This window comes from Bidens hawaiensis, unplaced genomic scaffold (genome assembly GCF_021521415.1).
Source record: "Bidens hawaiensis isolate Kalapana, Puna unplaced genomic scaffold, B.hawaiensis_p1.1 tig00004414_1, whole genome shotgun sequence".
NCBI lineage: Eukaryota > Viridiplantae > Streptophyta > Magnoliopsida > Asterales > Asteraceae > Bidens > Bidens hawaiensis.
The window spans coordinates 1,298,322-1,322,413 of NW_027491266.1; the positions used below are offsets into that span (position 1 = coordinate 1,298,322).

The following is a 24,092-nucleotide window of genomic DNA, read 5'->3' on the forward strand; positions in this document are numbered from 1 at the left end:
AAACCCAAGTTGTTACACACGAGTAGCAAGAGATTTAAGGGAACTTCTGCTCCTAGCTCCACTACTACTGATCCCATTGATTTGGATGAGGATGTTGCTCTTGTTGCTTCAATCACCTGCTTTTCTTCTATTGGTGGGAGAAGCTTTCCAGAAGTCGTTCTCCTTCACCGTTGAAGGTACCTTCCAGGCCCTCTGTTGCAAAGGATACTTCGGCTACTGTGCTTAAGAAAGTCCCTAAGACCACTACTAAGAAGATTACTCCTCCAACCGCTAATAAAAAGGTGTAGAAGAACAAGGATCTTGTTGATAAGAAGGTGGATGGGAAAAAGAATATGTTAGTATTGAGCCTCCTGCTCCTGAGGCTATTATGACAGAGAAATTAAAAGGGAAAGGTATCGCTAATTAATCTGGTGAGCCTGAAGGTGCTTCTTCTCATGAAGCAATCTCTTTTTTGGTTCCATCTTGGGGGGGGGGGGGTGTAACTGTGATATGCTGAAGAGGCTGTCCATTTGTCAAAACCTTCTTCTTCATTGTATTCCCTCGGATGAAAAAGTGATTTTTGAGGGCTTAAGTGATGGTGAGGTTACAGGCATGATTTTTCAGTACTTGGCTTGCTTGGTTGCCCTAGTTTAGGATGGTATGGGACGATGGAGTTTTGCCCCTGGAGAAATCGAGAAGCTGGAGGAAGAGAAAACGAAGCTGAAGAGTGCCTTGGTTAAGGCAAATGAGAAGGTCATGACCTTGACTGTTCGTGAACAAAGTTTGGCTCGTGAGTTGGTTGTTGCTAAAGCTTCAGCCTAAGATGAACGAAGTAAGGTGGAAGCTTATGCCAATAACCTTAATGAGCAGCGTCAAAAGGTCTATCAGTAGAGAAACTCGCTTATTAAGGAGAAGAAGAAGTTGGTTACTGATCGTGAGAAGCTGAAGACTGAGAGCAGAAGCTTGTTGATGAGAAGATTACTACTGATATTACTATTGTTGATCTTCAAACCCATGTTAATGAGCTCCTTTCTAAAAAATGTTTCATGTTTGAACAAGGTATTCCTCATGTCGTTTTCTATCTCTTGCATAGTGGTGAGTTTAATTTGACCCTTGGTGAAGTGTATACAAGGGCCATAGCTCATGTCCTTCAACACGACTTGTCCATCAGTTTTAAGAAAGGTCAGGCTGGTCGTCCCCTTGAGGGACTTTTAAGCTATCTACCACATGCCACCACCAACTTTGCAGCTGCTGTGAGGGCAATGGAGATGAAGATTTTTCCCTATCTTGAAGTCGTTGCTAGTTGTCACGATCTTCCTTTTTTGGCTTTTCAAGGTATTGAGCCAGAAGGTCTTAAGAAGGAGCTTGCGCATCAAGTAATTCAGCCTATGGTTACCAAGATTGTTGGGAAAGTTAACTCTGATGGAGGTAATGGAGAAAGTGAAACAAATGTTGAAGTTTAGGATCCAGCTGACCAAGTAGCTAACGAAGATGATGAGGAAGTTGAGGTTACTCCTTCCCAAGCTGATGATCCTGAGTGAACCTTTTCCTCTGATCGAGAGGTTGAGAGTACTCCACTTTCCACCACTGAAGCTCCCCAAGACGACTTTGATAAAAATGTTAAAATGCTATATGGGAACTTTTTTGGTGATGCACCAAAAACTTCAGGTGGAGAAGGTGAAGAAGCTACTGGTGATGAGTAGCTTCATTATGATTAAGCTTCGTTTGTGAAGCTTCTTTGTATTTTGGTTATGTAATCCTCTGTTGGCATAAACAATTACTATTCTATGTTTGTGATGTATATAACATCTTCTCAAGGTGTCTTTTGTGTTCTTTATGTTTGCTTCATAGATTATCTTAGATACTTGTTTATCATGCTTGTTTGTTATTTTTGCAATGTCTTTGAAACTCTGTTTAGGAGGTATGCTGCAGACACCCTTCCTTAGCTTAGTAAGTAACAACCGATGCAAAGCTTATCCCATCCGCTTGTCAGTCCACAAGATTTTACTTAACTCATTTTGTGGCTTATTGTTTCCATAAGTCCTAAGCTTCTTGAGATTATCAGTTTGATAAGCTTCTAGGCTTTTTACTTGTGGAGCAAGTTGGTAAGAGATGCTTAATCTCGCTTCATGGATATAATTTATTTCTAAGTGTTCATGGAGTCGTATTGTTTTAGGACTCATGTCACGCCCTCAAATTTTGACTAACAGAGTTTAACTGAGAGGCATGTGACATACCAGGATCTAGCTCATTTCTTATACCAAACATTCAATTCAAAATATTCAAAATACTATTTAGGTCTCATTCAACACGAGAAGTCAAAAAACAAATCATACATTTTTAAGTTTTACGGTAGCGTAAAGTAAATGGTTTCCGTGCTCAAACATGCACAACCCATCAAATGTAAACAATGTGAAATAAAAGTTCATGCGACAACTATGACTCCTGACATATGCAATGCAACCCATTCTTTAGCACATCTAGAAACCTGGGCAAGTATAAATACTCAAGGGTCAACACGAGGTTGGTGAGTTCTTAAGTTGTAGTAAAAAGTAGTATGTATAGTTTATTCAGTATGCGTAGCATAAGTAATGTATGTGTAAGTAGATTTAGCACTTTTCAAATATACCAGGGTAGCTAACCCATTTACAAGCTACAGACGTTTGAACCGATGTTGACTGTATGTATGCCTTCTTACCAGGTCTATCACCAACACTGGCGTATAAAAGTTAGGTAAATATAACATCCGATTTATGACATCACAATTGTGATAGCTCGGCTAGCCCGGGTGGGATTTGTCAAACCCAGTAGTACCACTCCATATAACCCTGCGATCCCATCCTATCGGTTCAAGTTAACGTAAAGACCTTAAGTGATATAAGGGCATCTAGTATACCCTTGTGACATGTAAGAAATTACATAAATCCAAAATAAGTTGTTGTGTTTTCCTGCAGAAAACCAATATGTAAGTATGTCCGTGCTTTCAATCCAAAAAACAAGTATAGGCATATGTTTGGTGTTTTCTTAATAGAAAACAAGTATACGATAATAGATTTGTGTTTCTCTCCCAATAACAAATAGGAAAAACAACATGAACTCACTTGGTGTCGCGGGTAATAAAGTTTTCTCAAAACCCAAAGAATGCACTTGACTCACTAACCGTTACCTAGTACAAGTGTTTAAGTTATGAGAATGTGTTTAACAACACATGACTCTAAAACCCAAGTATGGACACACACACACAAACACAAACTTGACACTATAACTAGTTAGTTATAATTAGTAATGTCAACTGTACTAAAAAGTATTAACATATATCCACACATCATATCATGACAAAGCATCCAAATATTCATCATACAACTCAACTTATGATCATTCAGTTCACGAGACAGATTATGGCGTGAATAAAATAATTTTATTCACTAAGTAAAATTTATGGATAAATGATACAAAATTTTACCACAGTAGAATATGTGAATTAGGTTTCTCAAACAACTTTTATTATATTTTCTCATGTATATATAACTCACAATAATTCAACCATTTCATACAGGTACCAATAGTTTAGCAGATTGCGCAACAAAAAGTGGTTTCAAGGTTCTCTCAACTCATTTATCCAAATTGTGCAAGGCCAACTAGGTTGTCTTATACACACATAATACTAAGTTTCAGAAGTGAAACCAACCCTTTTGGATTTGTCATTAGGGAGTTATGGTGTCGGAAACACGGACCAGATTACAACTCCCCGAATCAGCTTTGACACATGTTTTTGTAAAATCATAAAAACTATTCAAAACTCATCCAAAAATTACATGTAAGGCCCCTGTACCGGTGCCTCACTTTAATGTTAGATTTACTCATAAACACAGTTCTGAATATCAGAGTTAATTAAAACTTTCGCGGAATAATAATAGTCAATCATTCATTACAAATAGTCATAACTTGTCTTTTTTAAAACATAAATAAAACATAGTATCAAAAGATCATGACAAACCTTCAGATGCTAGTCTCTTCCAATTCCTGCCATGTGTCTTCCTCATACCAGCTGTCTCAGTTGATTAGCCTGCGTGCATACTAAAAGTTTGCTACGCTGAGTGAGTTCTAGTTAATCAAACAACATACAATACATTCACATACTTACATATGCACCCGAAGGTACATACCTTCGTATTTTCTTACATACTTACATACATACGTACTTTCATTCTTTCTTTCATACTTACATACAAACTTCCATTCATACATATACGTTTTAAGAAGCATTTCTCCCCATAACATTCGCCGACATTATTAGGGTCGGTTCCCTACATTCGCCGACATTATTAGGGTCGGTCCCTACATTCGCCGCCGACATTATTAGGGTATGTTCCCTACATTCGCCGACATTATTAGGGTCGGTTCGTTATTCATAATTATATCTTCTATACGTTCATACGTCACTCATACATCGTATATATATCAATCATCTCTTTAAACTATCCCTTGACAGTACATGCAATATCCAAAGATCGTTCATGTACTATCAACATAACATACATACATCATCCATACTTCATATATATATATATATATATATATATATATATATATATATATATCAATCATATCTATAACTACCCACTGGCGGTACATGCAATATCCGAAGATCGTTCACGCACCGTCAAGCATTCATCATACATGGATCAAACAAGGCATACACTTACCACTTAAGATAAGTGTATTAACTATCACATCGAGTATGAACACAGCCCCGAAAACATTACAAGGAAGTGGGGCTAGAAACTCACCTGAAATCGGTTACGTTCATCGTTTATGGTTATTCCTTTCTTTAGCTATGCACGACTAACTGTATAACAATTACACGTATCAGTTTATTTATCACTACCCATGTCATGTTTCTAGTTTAATTATTACCCCCAACGTAGGTGGGTCCGGGGGCAGCGCCGCTGGAAGCGGGGTTCTGGGGGCGGCAGCCCCTAGAGGGCTCCAAGGGGTAGAGCCCCTGGCTGGGATTAAGCTGCCAGGTAGATTTGAAAAATTTTATTTTCGTTAACTGTCTTAAAAAATTTTCCATTAGGATTTCATGATAATATTTTATTGTTAACCTCTCAATCCTTTAAGGTATCTTCTATAAATTAATAATGTTCAAGGGCTATTTTGTAAATCATTCTTTCTCTACATCCAGGGACTGTTCTGTCATTTATCAAACTTCTAGTTCATTACTTAGTTCTTAACGAATTGGGTTCATTACGAATGACCCGTTCGTTACTTTATAAAGATTTGACTATTATAACGAACTGGTCCACGTAACGTAACGAATTGGATCTTATAACGAACTGGTCTTATGACGAATTGAACTTCTTAGCGAATGAGCCCTCTGTAATGAACTGAACCTTCTAGTTCGTTATCTCCATCTAACAAATGGTCATAACTAATTGGGGTTAATTCGTTATCCTTTCCTTAAGTAATTTGGATACGAACTAGGGCTAGTTCGTTAAGCTTTCGTTAACGAATCGCCTGACGAATTACCTCTAGTTCTTCAACTCTCCGTTAAAGAACTAGGGTTAGGTCAGAGAATGTTAGAAACATTCTCTGACATTCTAACCTCGTACCCGCCGCCTTTCCGGCGTCGTCGTCTCGGGAAAACCGCGGGTTCGCCGGAAAAACGTGTTTTTGCACCATTTTCACCGTTTTTCGTCCCGTTCGATCCAGATCTGAGCTAGGTTGACCCCTAGGCTCATCTTATGCTCGGTTTATACCTGATTCCACCCGAATCTCGTGACTTTAACAGTTTAAAGGTGTCGGCTTGCCGCTTCGTAACTAGATCTAACGTGTTTGATCTCATACCTTAACATACTATCATTACCTTGGATCGGGATCGGTTTTCCTTCTTGTTCGGCTAGAGAAAAGATAGAAACTAGAGAGAGAGCTTAAGTGTGCGTTCTGGGTGGTGTATGAAATATGTGTAATTTAATGAATTATTTAGTAATTAAGGTTTATATATTATGGATCATGGGCTTAAGCCCATGGTCTTTCTTACTGTCCTTCTTAATCCAAGCCTAAAACCCATAACCATTTAACCCAACACTAGCCCGACTAATAATAACTCATGTTATTATTTTATTAACCGAAATGAGAAAACGGGATCTTACATTACAAAAATACCTTTCTAGAAACAAGACTCATAACAATATATCCCAGAATCATGAGTCGATCAATGATCATCGTTTAACATCAACATACAGACCAATCAATAAACAAGAACAAATCTGTCAGCAAACTGTTGTCATCAAAACTCAAATCCTAACATGTTTTTGACATCTTTAGGGTTCTAATTCACCAATTGTCATCATTATCATAAACATTACAGAACTGAAAATCTAGGGTTTCATATTAACTCATCAAAACAAATAATAGATACATAAAACTTACCAATTAACATTAGGAATCATGTGATACATTAAAAGACACCTCTAATGTCACACCCCGACTAGGTACTTGCGGAAGCGTAATACGGGAATGTAACAGATATCACTGGTATCAACCACATTGTTTATAAAAAAATTCAACAAACTAATTTACATCATATTACATTGGTAGGTACTAAGTTTACAAACTAGATGAAAATCACATAACCAGTTCACGGGCTTCTTATTCATTACTACGTATTTGCATCTATTCACAGCTATTCAACTTTCCTTCTAACACCAAGCACGTAAGCAAATCATTCCAACTTCGGCTTACCTGAAAAGCATGTTAAAACGGGTCAACTACATCTAGTTGGTGAGTTTCAAGTTTCACGAGTACGAACAAAATCAGTATACGAGTTCGTAAAGTTCACAATACGTATGTATATAAGTATGTGTATGATGTATTATACTAAGCCACAAGTGAACCCAAGACAGCTCGCACTGCATGGCCACCCTTGCCCATGTACTCCCGTTGGCATTTAACAGCCACTTTGCCCCAAGTATGTACTATGTCCAACACCACATAGCAGAATGTAATAAGTATAAATGACAATGTGCAACTGCGTAAACAAGTATATCCGGCATACCCCACCGGCGCCTTCAGTTGGGTTTGTCAAACCGATAGTACTATCCACACGTCACTAGCACGAAGTTAATCACTTGTGTTTGTGGGGACTTTCAAGTGTTAGTACTTAGATAATTCACATCACCACACATTTTCAAGTATATAAGTATATGTAAACATGCTTTCCACCCCAAAAGTTCGTAAAAAAATTTAGAAAGTGGGGTCGTGAAACTCACCTTATCGTAGTTTGAGCAGGTAATATAAGTTAATAAGTGTTATGCCTCGATTATAACTCGTATCCTATAATCGGTATCGTACTGTTAATACTAATATAGTGTTTAAACCAAATTGCTCTGTATAACTAGTCTGGTTATAGCTGTTAGGCCCAGAACAAGACCATAGTCTTAGATTGTGACGTTGTACACTATGAAATGTTCAAAACCAGATTTGGCTCAGTTTCACCGTTTCCCAAGCCTAGCCAAGTTTATCGTTTATGCGTTTCGAGATTTGGTATCATCACATAAACTTAAGTAAACATATTGATTGATAAAATGATTTAATTTATGAAAGAATTTTGAAGTTTCGATATCTTGTTTGATCGCAGGGTTCGTTTCCGTTTTCACACGGATTTGATTATACAAAATGCGTACAATCCATCCGAATTGTTCGGAATTCTCGTAAAAAAATCGTTTTTATTAAATTCATCTAAAACTAATATATTTGACCACTTTTGACATTTTGACATACCAGTCAGTCCGTTAAACACGAAACTGCCGGTTTCGTTAAAACAAATATAGTTTAAATCTTTGATTAATCATAACTAATTATGTACTCATAAATAAATTATGAAAATTCGGTAAAAATAAATTAAAATATGGAGAATTTTATAAAAATATTTTCAGAAATTTTATGATTAATTATCTATTAATAAAAATTCATTTAATGTGCTATAATTGAGTAATAAATAGCCTGTTTATACCAAACGATATCCGAAAAATCCGATAATTTTTTCAAGTGATCTCAATATCATTACATAGCCCCTGAAAAATCTACAGAATCTAACTCTTTGGCCAAAATGCATTTTTTGCGCGTTTTTCGGATATTAAAACTCGGTTAAAACACAATTGCACAAATAATACTTAGACATCTCCAAATGTTCTCAAACTTTACCAGTGATATTAATATAGAATATATAGGTTCCAAACCAAATTTCATAATTTTTCATGAAGTTTATCTATTTTTCCCGAATAAACGCCAATAATCGGTAATAAATTCGCCAAATATTCTCCGTTTATCAAAAAATTACCAAATTTGAACAAGGACTCATTTAAATGATCCCTAATTTCCCTGAAAATTTTCACAAGCTAACAACAAGAACGTCACAAACTAATACTAAACAGCCCCTAAACGAGTGTTACGGGTTTACCTTGTCGGTTTTCGATGAGTTTTCTAGCTTAAACGACTTTCCGGGTCTCGGTTTGCAAACTCAGTGTATCTACATATCATATAACATCAAACCAAGCATAAATCATCCATGTAACAGCGTTGATAATTAGGGTTTCGGTTTTGGGTTCAAACAGAACTTTCAAGCCGGAAAAACATTGTATTCATGTTCTAATCCGCGTTTTTGACCAAAAAAGTATATGTTCCTGGTTTGTAAACATGTTTAACATCAAAACATAATTTTACTTGATTTTTATGATTTTTGGATGGTTAAACATGTTTAAAACTAATCAAGGATTAATTTTTTCATGGTTAAACTATGTTAATCATGGTTAAAAATCAAAGAAAAATCAATATTTACCTTAGGGTTTTGATGGAGCTTCGAAGAAGAACAGCAAGGGTGAATATTTTCTGGAAAAAGTTGCTCTAAAATATCTACATTATTGTATTATATAGAAAATACTAGAAGGGGGGTTGGCTGCCCTTCTTGCGGACGCAACCTTTTAGGACCATTGGGCCTCCTTTTTGGCCCAATGGTGCCTCGGTATTCGTGCCATACGCAAACGTCGGTCCAAAATTTAGTTCGGGTTTGGTTTTTCGCAAGAAAACTAGTTCGAGTGTGAAAACCAGCGCGAAAACGAGTGTTTTTCAGCTTCTTTTTGTAAAATAAGAAAACCGTACCGACTCGTTGTAAAAATCCAAAATATTTTCACGGATTGCCTAGAACATGTCATATAAGTGTTTTATAAATCTTTTTCGGCTTAACGGATGCTACAATGCTCGTTTTGATGTTAACAATTGTGTTTAAACTTATAGCGTATCAATAAACGAAAACTTTTTCGTTTAAAGAGTTTTAAACGTATTGGGGCCTAAATATCAAAATGTTAACCTCTACAATATATCTACAACTCATATATGACTCCTCAGTATATATACGGGTCATAATTAGTTTCGGTCGGTTACTCGTTTAAGCACTACGAATTAACCGATTTATCGTTTACTTGTTACGTAGTGAATAAATTATACCTCGTTTTGTCACGAATGTCACATCTAACTGCAAGATTAAGTTTGAATTGAAGGTGACCAGGGTTTGTTGGGTGTTTGACTTCGTTGAAAGAGAGGGAGCAGAGATGTGTCGATGGTTTTGGGATGGGGATCAGGGTTTTGCTATTTTATTAACATTATATTTAATCATATTTACAAGAATTAACCTTTTAGAATGAGTTTTGGCTTTAAAAGAACCTTTTAACACCAAACTGAATTATAATCGAATCATTATGACCAAACACTTATCCGAGTTTATGAAAATAAAGCCTTACTGTTATACGACTTTATAAAAACTGAAAACTTATAAGTGAAGCGCAACTGATCAAAATTTCACACAACAAACTACAAACTAAACACATAATCGGTTTTGCATGTAATTTCACATAGATATTATTATAAACATATGACTGAGGTATTATTTTTATATAATAACTAATAGCATGTTAAGAGGGAATATTGTACTAAATCGTGTAACACATAAAATCATCCAACACATAACAATTATATCCGAATTATTTAAACACATATAATTCGATATTAATCACCAACGTGTACCGACGGACTCATGTGTGTGACTCATTATTGACTAGTGTAAATTTTACCCATGATGTGTATGATAAAGAAGTTTGGGTTAACGGTGTTAACGTGTAACTGGAAGGTGTCACATTATCCCCTTGTTGAAAGAATTTTCGTTCCGAAATTTGATAGGTGCGGCTAAATTAATAAGTAGACTCCCCGTCTATGTGTATGATCATAATGAAATAAATTAGACTTTCCGTCTACATGTATGATCAAAATGAACCAAATAGACATCCCATCTATATGTTTGATTAAAATAAAACAAGTAGACATGCCATCAATAGATTAGTGTCACTAATGTTTGGGCAGAGTTGTCGTTGTTTAAAAAAAATATAAAAAAATTTCTTGGTTGTCACATCATCCCCTTGTTAAAAGAAATTTTGTCCCGAAATTTTGATTATGATAGTTTGAGACCGTACCGATAGTTTATCGATAATAAAAGTGTCAAAGCCATGGCAGTATAAAAATTTAAGAAATGTCTTGCATGAATGATTTTGAGACGCTTTATGAAATTTGAGATTCATGATCTTTGGTGAGTATCGTTTCTACAAAGTCAAAGAGGAAGTGAATATGCTTAAGGGGCTAAGATCAGGAAATGATTTGGCTCTAGTCCCCACCATCAACTTATTAGTTAGAGTTATATATACGGTGTACTGCAGCTAACCCACCACACCAATAGAACATTGCAAGTGGCTCCTATCACCGATCATTACCTTCCCAATGTGAACTATAACTAAAGGAGAAATAGAAAAATATGAATTTCTTCCATAACTTTAGCCCAAAGGATTGAGCTTAGGTGTATTGTCTTGGGTCGTATCCATAAAAATAATCGCATTGCCTACTAGATGATTGCACTTCGTGAATTATAGATTTAACGGGTTTGGTTAGTTTCGCAAATGAGGGTTTCGAAAAAAACTGAGAGCCTTACGCCGGGTAACGAAGGTAGTTTTTTCCGTTTGGTTGCGTGATGGATTTAGTCATCATATGTGCAATATAAGATGCTTCAAGTTTAGAGACAATTTCATATGTGAAAGAAGTTTCATGTCAAGGTTCCATACCAAGGAAAGAAAATGAAAAACAAAATGAGAGAGCGCTTATGTGTTCATCACATGTAACATTGTTGTAGGAGTTTGATCGATTACTCGGAATTGTGTCCATACGGTGAAGGTCAATCAGCTTGAAGTTTAAGGAGTTGAGACAATAGGATTATCTTATAGAAAATTTGATCTTAGAGTTTGTTACGATGGAGCATAAAACAGGTAAGGCTGAGGGTTGAACATAGGTCTAGAAAAGTAGAGTCAAAAGGGAATTCATAGTCAGAGCATAAGAAATAAGCAGTCAATTTACGAGGCGTTCTACAATTTCTGTGCACAAGACAAAGCTGAAGGTCCAGTCATGAGATTCTAGAAAAGTTTTCAATCAAGAGAGTTTTCTAAACAAATTTTTGATGTGGTTCACAAATTCATAGAAACACTTATAATATTAATCAGGCAATATAAAAAAATCAGTAATGATAGTCTAGAGCTAGTAGTCTTCAGTAACTTTAGATAATCGAGTTAAAGTTTATGAGTTTGCTTTAGAAAAGTGTTCACACAACGAAATCCCATCTCACACCAATGTACCTATAGATTCACGATTACGTTCCGAACCTTACTCATCAATTTATCTTATATTGGGGTGTTATGTCCTTTCCATTATGTCTTTATATGATAGTGGTGATATAATATATAGAAGTAGTGAACACTAATGAGGTGATGCCGAAAGCAGAGGAAGGAGGGAATTTGTTATCGATGTATTTAGTATCTAACTATGTCCGGTAATCATTGTCACTCGTTGGTGTCACCTAGGGTGCTGCCGTGTGATGACTCCTCATATGCCTCCTCACATTTCACTGGTGCTAGACCAGCATCTTCCGAATTAGGGTGGTGTCAAAATACATATCAAGATGCAAATCAAGGCGTAAAATAACAAGTTCAAAGATATATTATCAGCTAGGGATGGTGACCTGGTTATCGTGGGCATACCAATGACATAGTATGTGTTAATGCTATGTATGTATGTATGTATGTATGCATGCATGTATGTATGTATGTTTGTATGTATGTAGTGCAATGCATTAAAACAATGTAAAGATGTGTTGACAAGTTTGAAAAAAAGTAGTTGAGCTTTAAAAAGGTCATAGACCGGTTTATCAAAAATAAACCAAGTTCACTATAACCAATGGCTTTGATACCAATCTTTCACACCCTTAAATTTCGACTAACAGAGTTTAACCGAAAGGCGTTTGACATACCAGGATCTTGCTCATTTGTTATACCAAACATCCAATTCAAAATATTCAAAATATTATTAGGTCTCATTCAACACGATAAAACAAAAAACAAATCATACAATTTTAAGTTTGGCAGAAAAAATAAATGGTTTAAAATAATAAACCGCGTGCTCAAACATGCACAACCCATCAAATGTAAACAATGTGAAATAAAAGTTCATGCGACAACTGTGACTTCTGACATATGCAATACAACCTACTTTATCACATCTAGCAACCTGGGCAAGTATAAATACTCAAGGGTCATCCCTAGGTTGGTGAGTTTATAAGTTGTAGTAAAAAGTAGTATGTTTAGATTATTCAGTATACGTAGCATAAGTAATGTATGTGTTAGTAGATTTAGCACTTTTCAAATATACCAGGGTAGCTAACCCATTTACAAGCTACTAGATATTTGAATCAAAGCTAACTGTATGCATGACTTCTTACCAGGTCTGTCACCAACATTGGCGCATAAAAGTTAGGTAAATATAACACCCGTTTTACGACATCACAACCGTGGTAGTGTGATTAGCCCTGGTGGGGGTTTGTCAAACCCAGTAGTACTACCGCATATAACCACGTGATCTCATCCTATCGGTTCAAGGTAACGTAAGGACTTTAGGTGATATAAGGGCATATAGTATACACTTGTGATATATAAGAAATTACATAAATCCAAAATAAGTTGTTGCGTTTTCCTCCAAAAAACAAATATATAAGTATGTTCATGCTTTCAATCCGGAAAACAAGTATAGGAAAATGTTTGGTGTTTTCTTTCTTGAAAAAATGTATACGAAAATAATTTTGTGTTTTCTCTCCCGACTACAAATAGGAAAAAAAGAATGAACTCACCTTGTGTCTCCTTTAATAAACATTTCTGAAAACCAAAAGGATGCACGTGACTCACTAACCGTTATCTAGTACAAGTGTTTAAGTTATGAGAATGTGTTTAACAACACATGACTCTAGAACCCAATTATGGACATACACGCAAACAAAAAATTGACACTACAACTCGTTGGTGATAATTAGTAATGTCAACTATACCAAAAAGACTAAACATAAATCCGCACATCATATCACGGCGAAGCAACCATATATTCATCATACAACTCAACTTATAATCATTCAGTTCACGAGACAGATTATGGCATGCACAAAATAATTTATTCACTACGTAAAACTTATGGGTAAATGATAAAATATTTTACCATAGTAGCATATATGAAGTAGGTTTCTCAAACAATTTTTACTATATTTTCACATGTATACATACTCACAATAATTCAATCATTATAGATAGGTATCCATAGTTTAGCAGTTTGCGCAACAAAAAGTAGTTTGATGGTTCCCTCAATTCATTTATCCAAATTGTGCAAGGCCAATTGGTTTTCTTATATACACATAATAATAAGTTTCAGAAGTGGAACCAACCCATTTGGCTTTGTCATTAGGGAGTTATGGTGTCGGAAAGACAGACCAGATTACAACTCCCTGAATCAGCTTTGACACATGTTTTTGTAAAATCATAAAAACTATTCAAAACTCGTCCAAAAATGACCTACCTTTCTAGAAACTAGACTCAGAATACTATATCCTAGATTCATGAGTCGATCAATGATCATCGTTTAACATCAAGATACAGACCAATCAATTAACGAGAACGAATCTGTCAGCAAACTGTTGTCATCAAAACTTAAATCCTAACATGTTTATGACATCTCTAGAGTTTTAATTCATCAATTGTCACATTATCATAAACATTGCAGAGATTGAAAATATAGGGTTTCATATTAACTCATCAAAACAAATAATAGATACATAAAACTTACCAATTAACATTAGAAATTATGTGAATCACTAAAAGACACCTCTAATTGCAAGATTAAGATTGAATTGAAGGTGACTAGGGTTTGTTGGGTGTTCGACATCGTTGAAAGAGAGGAAGCAGAGATGTGTTGATGGTTTTGAGATGGGGATTAGGGTGTTGCTATTTTATTAATATTATATTTAATCATATTTACAAGAATGAACCTTTTAGAATGAGCTTTGGCTTTAAAAGAACCTTTTAACACCAAACTAAATTATAATCGAATCATTATGACAAAAACGCGAACCCGAGTTTATAAAAATAAAGTCATATTGTTATTTTATAAATACTGCTTTATAAAAGATGAAAACATATAAGTGACGCGCAAGTGACCAAAATTTGACACAATAAGCTACAAACTAAACACATAATCGTTTTTGCATGTAATTTCACATAGATATTATTATAAACATATGATTGAGGTATTATTTTTATATAATAACTAATAGAATGTTAAGAGGGCATATTGTAATAAATCGTGAAACACATAAAATCATCCAACACCTAGCAGTTATATCCGAATTATTTAAACATATATGATTCATCATTAATCACCAATGTGTACCGACGGTCTCATGTGTGTGACTCATTATTGAGTCGTGTAAACTTTATGCATGAAATGTAAGATAAATGAGTTTGGGTTAATGGTGTTAACGTGAAAGTGCAGTGTTTCACATTATCCCCTTGTTGAAAGAATTTTCGTTTCGAAAATTGATAGCTACTGCTAAGTAAATAAGTAGACTCCCCGTTTATGTGTATGATCATAATGAAATTAAGTAGACTTTCCGTCTATATGTATGATCAAAATGAACCAAGTTTACATCTCGTCTATATGTATGATCAAAATAAAGCAAGTAGACATGCCGTCTATAGATTAGTGTCGTTAACGTTTGGGCAGAGTTGCCATTGTTTAAAAAAATATAAAAAAATTCTTTGGTTGTCACAACCCAACCTGTATATAGGGAGATATAGCGTCTTGTTACCGCTTGAGCGATTTCGCCTTAGAGCTCAACCTTTTACATGAGAAGGAACTACACCGGACCTCATGGAGCCTTGTTTGGAGGGGCTCACCCTTAGATAGGATAATAAACAAGTTTGTTACTCAAAATGCAATATCATTTAGTGAACTTTTCAATATCATTAAACCAAAATAACTATTACAAGGACCTTGTAATGTTGTCCTAAATTAAAAACTTCTTAAGGTGCTTGTCGCTCGAGTGACGTGGCACCTTTCTTCCTTCAATGTCATTGAGTTTGTAGGATCCGCCCCTGTGAGCTTCTTTGATGACATAAGGACCTTCCCATTTGGGTCCCAACTTTCCCGTGTCAGATTGCCTGCTGGCCTCGTTGTTTCTGAGGACTAGATCTCTAGGTTTAAACACTTCTTTTCTTACCCTTGTGTTGTAGAAGGCTTCCAACTTCTTCTTGTATCTGGCTTCCTCAATAGTAGCCTACTCACGGGCTTCTTCCAGGAGATCGAGGTTAAATAGAACCTCATAGTCATGGCTTCCTCATATATGTTTCTCACCCTTCTTGACTTTACCCTAATTTCCGCGGGGATGACGACTTTTGAGCCAAAGATCATGCTATAAGGTGTTTTTCCATGACTTTTTTCACCGTGGTCCGGATAGCCTTGCCTTGGAAGCTCTTCTAACCAATTATTTCCATACCTTCCCAAACTTACCTTGATACCTTCAACTTGGCCGTTGGATTGGGGGTATGCTACTGAGCTAAACACTTTCTTGATTTGCAACTCCTTGCACCAAAGGCTAAATGGTTTCTCAGCAAATTGCTTCCCATTATCCGTCATTATTTCACCTGGCATCCCATAACTACAAATTATGTTTTCCCACACAAAGTTTATTACGTGCTTCCATTTTATAGAAGCTAGGGGCTAACTTATGGCCACTTGGTGAAATAATCGACGGCTACTAGTAGGAATTTCACCTTCCCAGCTGCTTCGGGGAAGGGATCAATAATATTCACCCCCCACTTGTAGAAGGGCCAAGCAACAATAATTGGTACCGGGTTGTGCTTGGGGTTTGTTTTGACGAGAGAGTGGAGCTGATAAGGTTCACATTTGTGGATGACCTATGTGGAGTCCATGTGCATTGTCGGCCAATAGTACCCATGGTTTATTAACCTATTTACCACCGACCTTCGACCAGATTGTGTCCCGTAAATACCTTCGTGTACTTCCCTCACCAGATAGTTGCTCTGATATGGTCCCACAAATCGTAGAAAAGGGCTCAAATACCCCTTCAGGGTTTCAACTTTGTAAGTGGGGACCTTCCCTTACTTGAGGAACTCTACTACGGGGGTCATCCAATGGATCTCCTCTTCTTCAATAATGTCTTGTACTTCTAGTTCCTCAATTGATGGGCTCTTCAGGACTTCCAACAGTACCTTCTTTGCTAAGTGAGCGAAGGTTAGGGAAGCTAGCTTAATGACGACATCAACTTGCTTATTCTGGGTTCTGGATACTTGACTTAAGCTGCATCTTTTGAATTCCTTCATGAGCTCTTTTATTGTTTGCTTATACTTCAACATCGAAGTTTCACTTGCTATGACTTTGTTATTCACTTGGCGCACCACTAATCTTGAATCAACAAAGGCGCTTTGATCTTGGATCTTCATTACTTTTGCTAGGCGAAGCCCAAAATCAAACTTCGTATTCAGCTTCATTATTGGTAAATGGGAAATCTAATCGAAGCGCATAAGTATATATGGTTCATTGGTGGTCAATAAATATTAGATCAGCTTCGTAACCATCAATATTCGAAGATCCATCAGTGTAGAGCGTCCACTTTCCCATGGGAATAGTAGGTTCATCTTCATCCAACTCGTTCACCTCCATAGGTTCTTCTAGTGTTTCAGTTAGAAAATCGGCCAAAATCTGGGCATTGATTGCCTTTTTAGGCTCATATGCTATGTTGTGTTCACCTAACACAATTTCCCATGTGGGTAGCCTTCCTGCAATTTCTGGGCTTTCCAAGATTAACCATATAGGCTTGTCTATGACCACCTTCACCTGATGAGCTTGGAAGTATCTTCTTAGTCTTTTGGCTGTGTGAAAGAGTGCTAGAATTAGCTTCTGGATGGGCGTGTAATTGAGTTCAGCTTCTCATAGTGCCCTGCTGATAAAAAACACTAAGATTTGGACTTTTTCGCATTCCTCAATAAGTACTGAGCTAATTGCTTCCCTTTATGCAGGAACATAAACTTTAATTACTTCCTCTGCTTGAGGAGCTGCTAGAGCAGACAAGGAAGCTAGATGCTGCGTAAGGGCTAGGAAGACAGCTTTTGCCTCACTAGCCAATTAAAATCTTTCTTGTCATTACAATTCTTCAAAGTGTTAAAGAAGAGTAAAGACGTTTCTACTGATTTTGAAAGAAATCGTTTGAGTGAAGAAATTTACCCTTAAGGCTTTGAACGTCCTTTGTTTTTGTAGAATGTAAATTAAGAATTGATTGTACCTAACTTAGGTTAGCTTTTATGCTTTGTTTATCAATTAAGTGCCCCAAGAATTTACCTACTTATAATCCAAATAAGTATATGGCTGGATTAAGCTTTTTGTTAATGCTTCTGAGATTTTGGAATGTTTCTTCAATGTCATTGAGCATTTCCTTCTCACTTTTGCTTTTCTATAACCAAGTCATCAACATAAGCTTCCATGTTCTTTCCAGTTTGGTTCAAGAAGGTGTTGTCAATCAACCGTTGGTATTCAGCCGCGACATTCTTCAAGCCAAAGGGTATATTCTTGTAACAAGAGATCCCCTTATTAGTGTGGAATGCGGTCTTTTCTTCGTCTTCAACCTTCATTAAGATTTGGTGGTAGCCCTAGTAAGCATCCAAGAAGCATTTGTAATGGAAGCCTTTAATGGAATCTACCTTCCAGTCGATTTCTGGTAGGGGTAGCTATCTTTGGGACAAACTTTGTTAAGATCCTTGAAATCCACACACATTCGCCAAGATCCATCATATTTTTTTACCATAATGGGGTTAGCAATCCAAGAATGGTATCTTACCTATCAAAGTATGTCGGCTTTGATAAGCTTGTCCACCTCGCTGCAGGTAGCTAAGCTTCTTTCAGCAGCCAAGCTTCACTTTTTTTGAGCGAATGGTTTATGTGGGGGTGAGATGTTTAAGGAATGTTTATCATGTTCCCTTGGAACCCCTGTCATGTTGTTTGGACACCGTGAAAAAACATCTATACCTTTTTGTAAAAAAGTTATAAGCTTACTCATGGTCTGAGAGAGAAGCTTACTGTTAACTTTGATGGTTTGTTCAGGGTAAGCTAGATTGATGCGTACTTCCTTCACAAGGTCATTTTCTATGTCTTCATTGAGCTCCCATGATTCTTGTGCTGCAGCTATGAGTAAATCTTCTTGTGTTGGTTCCATCATAGCTACTCCTCCCGTGGTGGGGAATTTCATCATGCCATGGGAAATTGACACTACTACATCGAAACTTGCAATTTTGGTTCTTCCAGTGAGTATGTCATAGTTAGATGGGTACCTAACCACTATGAAGGTAAGATTCTCAACTCGAGAGAGGTCTCCATCTCTCAACAGGGCATCTAAGGTGAGCTTCCCAAGGGGAACTACCTTCTCTCCAGTGAAACTTTTAAGAGAGTTGTTGGTTTGTTGGAGTTGATTTTTGATTTCTTGAGGGAGCTTTAGGAAACATTTTCATACATAACCTACGTTACTACCCCAGACCATGTAAGCTTCGTCTATGTTGAAACCATTGAGCTCAGCTTCTATAATGACCGGAGTTGTGACTTTGTTCTGAGGGTTAGTGGAAGGGAAGCATATGCTCTGTTAGTTACATGCGAGCGTTCGTTGCCTTTTGTTGCAGATTTGAATCATGTTCACTTCGAACACCTTCTTTCCAACTCCTTTACCTTCTTTAAGATCCTTGAGTAGGTGAGGTAACTCACAACTTTGAACGGCATATTCAATACCTTTTCTAACTGGAAATAATCATTGGTATTGTGCCTGATGTCATTGTGAAACGCACAAAACATGCCCGCATCCCGCTTGCTTATCGGCTTAGACAATGGAAGGGGAGGACGAAAGTTTTCCTTGAACTCCTTGGAAGTCAGGATCTCTTTTGGATTCTTATTTAGTACAAAGAAAATCAGTTTGTCTTTTTCTTGTGGTTTTTAATTTCTAGAAGAATGGCTTCTATCATCTGACCTTCTATGTTCGTGGTGCTTCTAAGTGTGTTTCTCAAAGAAGGATTGGAAACGAGGATTGTTCCCTTCTTAGGGGTAGCTTCTCCATTTTCTATGGTCGCGTTTCCTTGTTTCTTGATTAAGCAAAGCTTCCTCCCCCCCAGAGGTATGATTCAGTTCTTTCGAAGGAATCTTTGATTGTTTGAGGAATGTTTTCGTGGAAACTTCTTACTAGCTTCTTTGCTTTTATGGAGTTCATGTATCCAGACACACGCGTTTTTCTGAAGCACCACTATAAATCGAGCATTCTTTCCATGAAGACTCTAAGGTCTTCGTGTTCTTTTTCCTGATTTGATGCTGGATAGTTACGTCTTTGGTGCACCTTCTTTCTTGAGTGATGTTGGTCAAAAAGCTTTGATATAAGTCATCAAATGAAGTTATGCTTCTTGACAGAAGGGAATTAAACCATAGTCTGGCCGGTCCTACAAAGGTTTGCATGAACATGTGACAACACTCCGTGTTGTTCCATCTTTCTATGCTAGCTGCTCCCATGAAGATCTGAAGATGATCTTCAGGATCTTCTGTTCCATAATAGGTCTCGATGTTAGTTGACATCTTGATTTTTATTTGAACACAAAGTTTGTTATATGTTCGGAGAAACATGACAAGGTTGATGGCTTATAGGGCTGGTAATGTTCCATGTGTGGCAAGTAGCTTGTGTTAGTAGTGATGATACTTGGAGCTTGCGTTACCACTGGATGACTCATGGATTGGAAGCCTTTGGAAGCTTGCCGTTGTAAGCTTTATAGCCATGGTCGACCATATTGAGACATCATCAAGGCGGCCATCTAAGGGTATGTCATACTAGGAAGCATGAGACCTGGTTGTAGGTAAGCTTGAGGCATGGAATATGTAGCTTCTACCATAGGTGATGTTATCATGCTTCTAGCTAGAGGTAATGACATTAAAGCTTCTGCCAGGAAGGTACTTGTTGAGTGACGTACCACAACAGGTGTGATTTGAAAAAGTTGTTCCATGGTGAATTCTCCCGTTCCATTAGGGGTTATGAGTGAAGCTGTTAGGCTTACCATTTCCCGAGGAAAGCTTGTGTTCTCAAATTTTCCTATCTGAGAGCTACTAAGTCCCTGAGCGTTTCTTCTCAATGGAGAATGTGTGCTAGTCTTTAATGGAGGGGGGCATGGGGGAGAGTATTACCTCAGGTTATTCATTATAATCTAACCTTATTCTTACCCCCTTAGCTTGCTCTTCCTTAGCATAATTCTTCATCAGCTCCTTGAGTTGGATGAACTTTCGTTTAACACCCTCAGGTGTCATATCAGTTAATACACTTACCTTAAGTGATAAACGTATGCCTTATATGATTTATGTATGGGTGAATGCTTGATGGTGCGTGAACGATCTTCGGAAATTGCATGTACCGCAAGGTAATAGTTTGAAGATGTGATTATTTATATATGATGTATGGATGATATTTTTATCTTATGTATGAAAGTTATAAATAGATATAAAAGAATGGTAAGGTATGGAAGAAGGGACCAGACCCTAATAATATTCAAGATAGAAAGGGGCCGAGCCCTAATATTACTCAAGGAAGAAGAGACTAGACCCTAATAATATTCGAGGCAAAATAGGGACCGAGCCCTAATAATACTCGAGGTAGTAGGGAGTAATGCTCTTTAAAGCGTATAAGAATGTAATGTATGAATAATTATAAAGTATGAAAGAAAGAATGGAAGAAAGAAATAAGGTATATATTTATGTATGTACAAAAGAAATATAAGCAGGTTAAGTATATAATATGTATCTTCGGATGTGTATAAATAAGTATGTGAATGTATTGTTTTTTACCTGATTAACTAGAACTCACTCAGTGTAGCTGACTTTTAGTATTCACGCAATTAAATAGACTGAAGCAGCTAGCTTGAGGGAGACACGTGGCAGGACCGACGAGGCTGGCATTTGAAGTTATGTCATGATGTTTTATATTTTATGTTCTGTTTAAAAGATAACGTTTGAATGTTTGTAACGAATGGTTGTCTTTTATCATTATTCCGTGAAGGTTTAAATTAACTCTGAAAAATAGAACTATGTTTACGAGTAAATCCAACGCCAAAGTAGGTCACCGGGAAAAGGGCCTTACAAGTTGGTATCAGAGCATAAGTTCGAGAGAATTAAGCATCCTACATGCTTAGACTCGAATAGAGAACGGGATTTAGGTAAGAAAAGAAATAGAAGCCAGTTCAAGAAAGCCATGTGTCACTCAAGCAAGCTCAGTTGAGGTAAAGTATATGATTAATTTCATGCATAATGTAAGAATGTGTAAAGAATTTAGCTTAATTTCTAGGGATAGGAGTATATGCTTGCATGAACTCTTTGGTTGTCTAATTGTTAGAAGTAGATCTAGCACAAATAGACTCACAAAGGAAAGTGTATAGGGCACAGAAAGTAACGTGATCAGCTAATCACCACTAGCCACTGTTATTACCTGGTAGCCTAATTATCCTTGTACTAAATAGTTCCTTAAGTGATGACGTTTGTGTTTCCTTATAGAATACGAATGGCTGGAGCAAGAAAGGTTGTTGGTCTAGGAGGTCATATTGGGCATCGTGGCAGGCCACATATTTTCCGGGAACCTTCAGTAGAACCAGTTACTAACACAAGGGAGGAAGGAAGTGCAACTGGACAAAATCCAAGCTATAATGAAGGGTATCAAATCGATCCTGTGGTTCATGCCGCCAATTCTCAAGCTGTACCTGCCGCAGTGAAGAACCTGCATCCAGAAGGATCTGCCGGGAGCCATGCAAGGACTGCCGAGAGGTCAGGAGAGAACAGTAAGAGGGATGGATAGAGAGAGATAGGTGACCCGAGTGAGGTTAGGTCAGGGAAATTGATGACAAAAAGAGAGGCCGAGGTGGGTGTAACTACAAGTCGTTTTAAGGTTGCGAACTGCCAAAGCTAACTAGTTTAGGGGATGAAATCGCTACTCTCCAGCGGATAACCGCAATGGACAAGGTTATTCGAATTAACAAATGCCTTCCTGATCAAGCTATGGGTTATGCCACTCAGTCATTTGGAGATGAGGCTTTGTACTGGTTGGAGACTGTGGAGTAGAGGAAGACATACGAAGAGATTATGGTGATGAGGTGGGAGGACCCGAAGGAGTTGGTGTTGAAGCGATTATTAGCTGATGATGAGGTTGAGAGGGTTGAAATTAAGTTTTTGAATCTGAAGGCGGGTAAGATGACACACCGCGAATACACTACTGAATTCAACTACATGTCTAGACTGGTGGCTGACATGGTGAACACTGAAGCTAAGAGGATAAAGTGTTACATCAGAGGACTTCCACAAAACTTCTGCACTTTGGTCAAGACAAGTAAACCTGATACTTTCGATTCTGCTGTTGAACTTGCAGAGATGGTTTAGGATGACTTGGCTGTGGATGAGGTGGTGGTTGAAGAGAAGAAAGAGAAGAAATGGGATGCTCATGTTAAACTACCTGGTACTCAGTTGCGGAACCTTAAGGACATGAAACTGAGGACGTGGGAGAAGAAGTTGTGTAAGACGTGTGGCAAGATGCACGGTGGTGAGTGTCGATGGAGTAAGGGTTCAGACGTTTTCTAATAGTGTGGTAAGAGTCATGCTGGTGAGTGCAAGCTTGGTTCGTATGCTTGCTACAAGTGTGGGAAGGTGGGGCACTATGCCAATGAATGTGACGTAAAGCCCGCGTGTTATAAATGTGGTAAGCCAGGCCATATAGCAAGGGAGTGCACTGAGGGTGAAGCTGGAGGAAGTGGAAGGAAGGATGCTGATCAGACAAGGCCAAGGACCAGGGCATACATGCTAACTTAACAGCAGGCCAAGAAAATCCCTGATGTTGTGACAGGTTCTTTTCTAGCAAACGGAATTTCCGCTTTTGTGTTTTTGATTCAGGAGCAAATAGGAGTTTTGTAGCTACAGTATTTAGTAAGCTATATAAAATGAACCATCGTCGTGTGCCTGAAACTTTTAAAGTAGAAACCGCAAGTGAGACCTCGGTTAGGATAATGAGAATGGTTAAGGATTGTAAGATATAGCTAGAGGAATGTGAGTTCTTTGTGGCCCTGTATGTATTGACCTTAGGAGGGTTCGATGTGGTATTGGGAATGAACTGGCTATCCGAGTTTGATGCTCAGATAGTATGTAAGAGTAGGCTAATAAGATTAAAATCATTTGATGGTAGTACAGTGACGGTTTATGGTGAGAAAGATAGTTCAGGGTTTAATGTCATTTCGATGATAAAAGCCAAAGGATTGTTAAGGTGAGGGTGCGGTGCTTACCTGGCGTATGTTGTCAAAGTGTTGGACACCAAGATTCAATCGATCACATATTCATATTGTATTGATTAGATATTAGATCTAGTTATATGATATGATATTGATTAGATAATTGATGATAATAATAATAATAATAATAATAATAATAATAATAATAATAATAATATGGGAACAAAAGCATGGGACCGTGCCTCTTGACCACGGGGCCGTGGTCACCCTCAACAAAAAGACAAAACGAATTTAGCACATCTCGATAAAAGCACGGGGGCGTGCCTACCTAAGCATGGGGCCGTGCTTCATCCTCTA

At 37.4% G+C, this 24,092-nt stretch overlaps 1 protein-coding gene across 1 annotated transcript; it reads right to left on the minus strand.

Moving 5' to 3' along the window:
* Positions 1–15,660: 15,660 nt before the first annotated feature.
* LOC143626551 (uncharacterized) lies at positions 15,661–16,080 on the minus strand. The gene has a single exon (XM_077096612.1). The coding sequence runs from the start codon at positions 16,078–16,080 to the stop codon at positions 15,661–15,663; it is 420 nt and encodes a 139-aa protein (XP_076952727.1).
* Between the last annotated feature and the right edge of the window lie 8,012 nt (positions 16,081–24,092).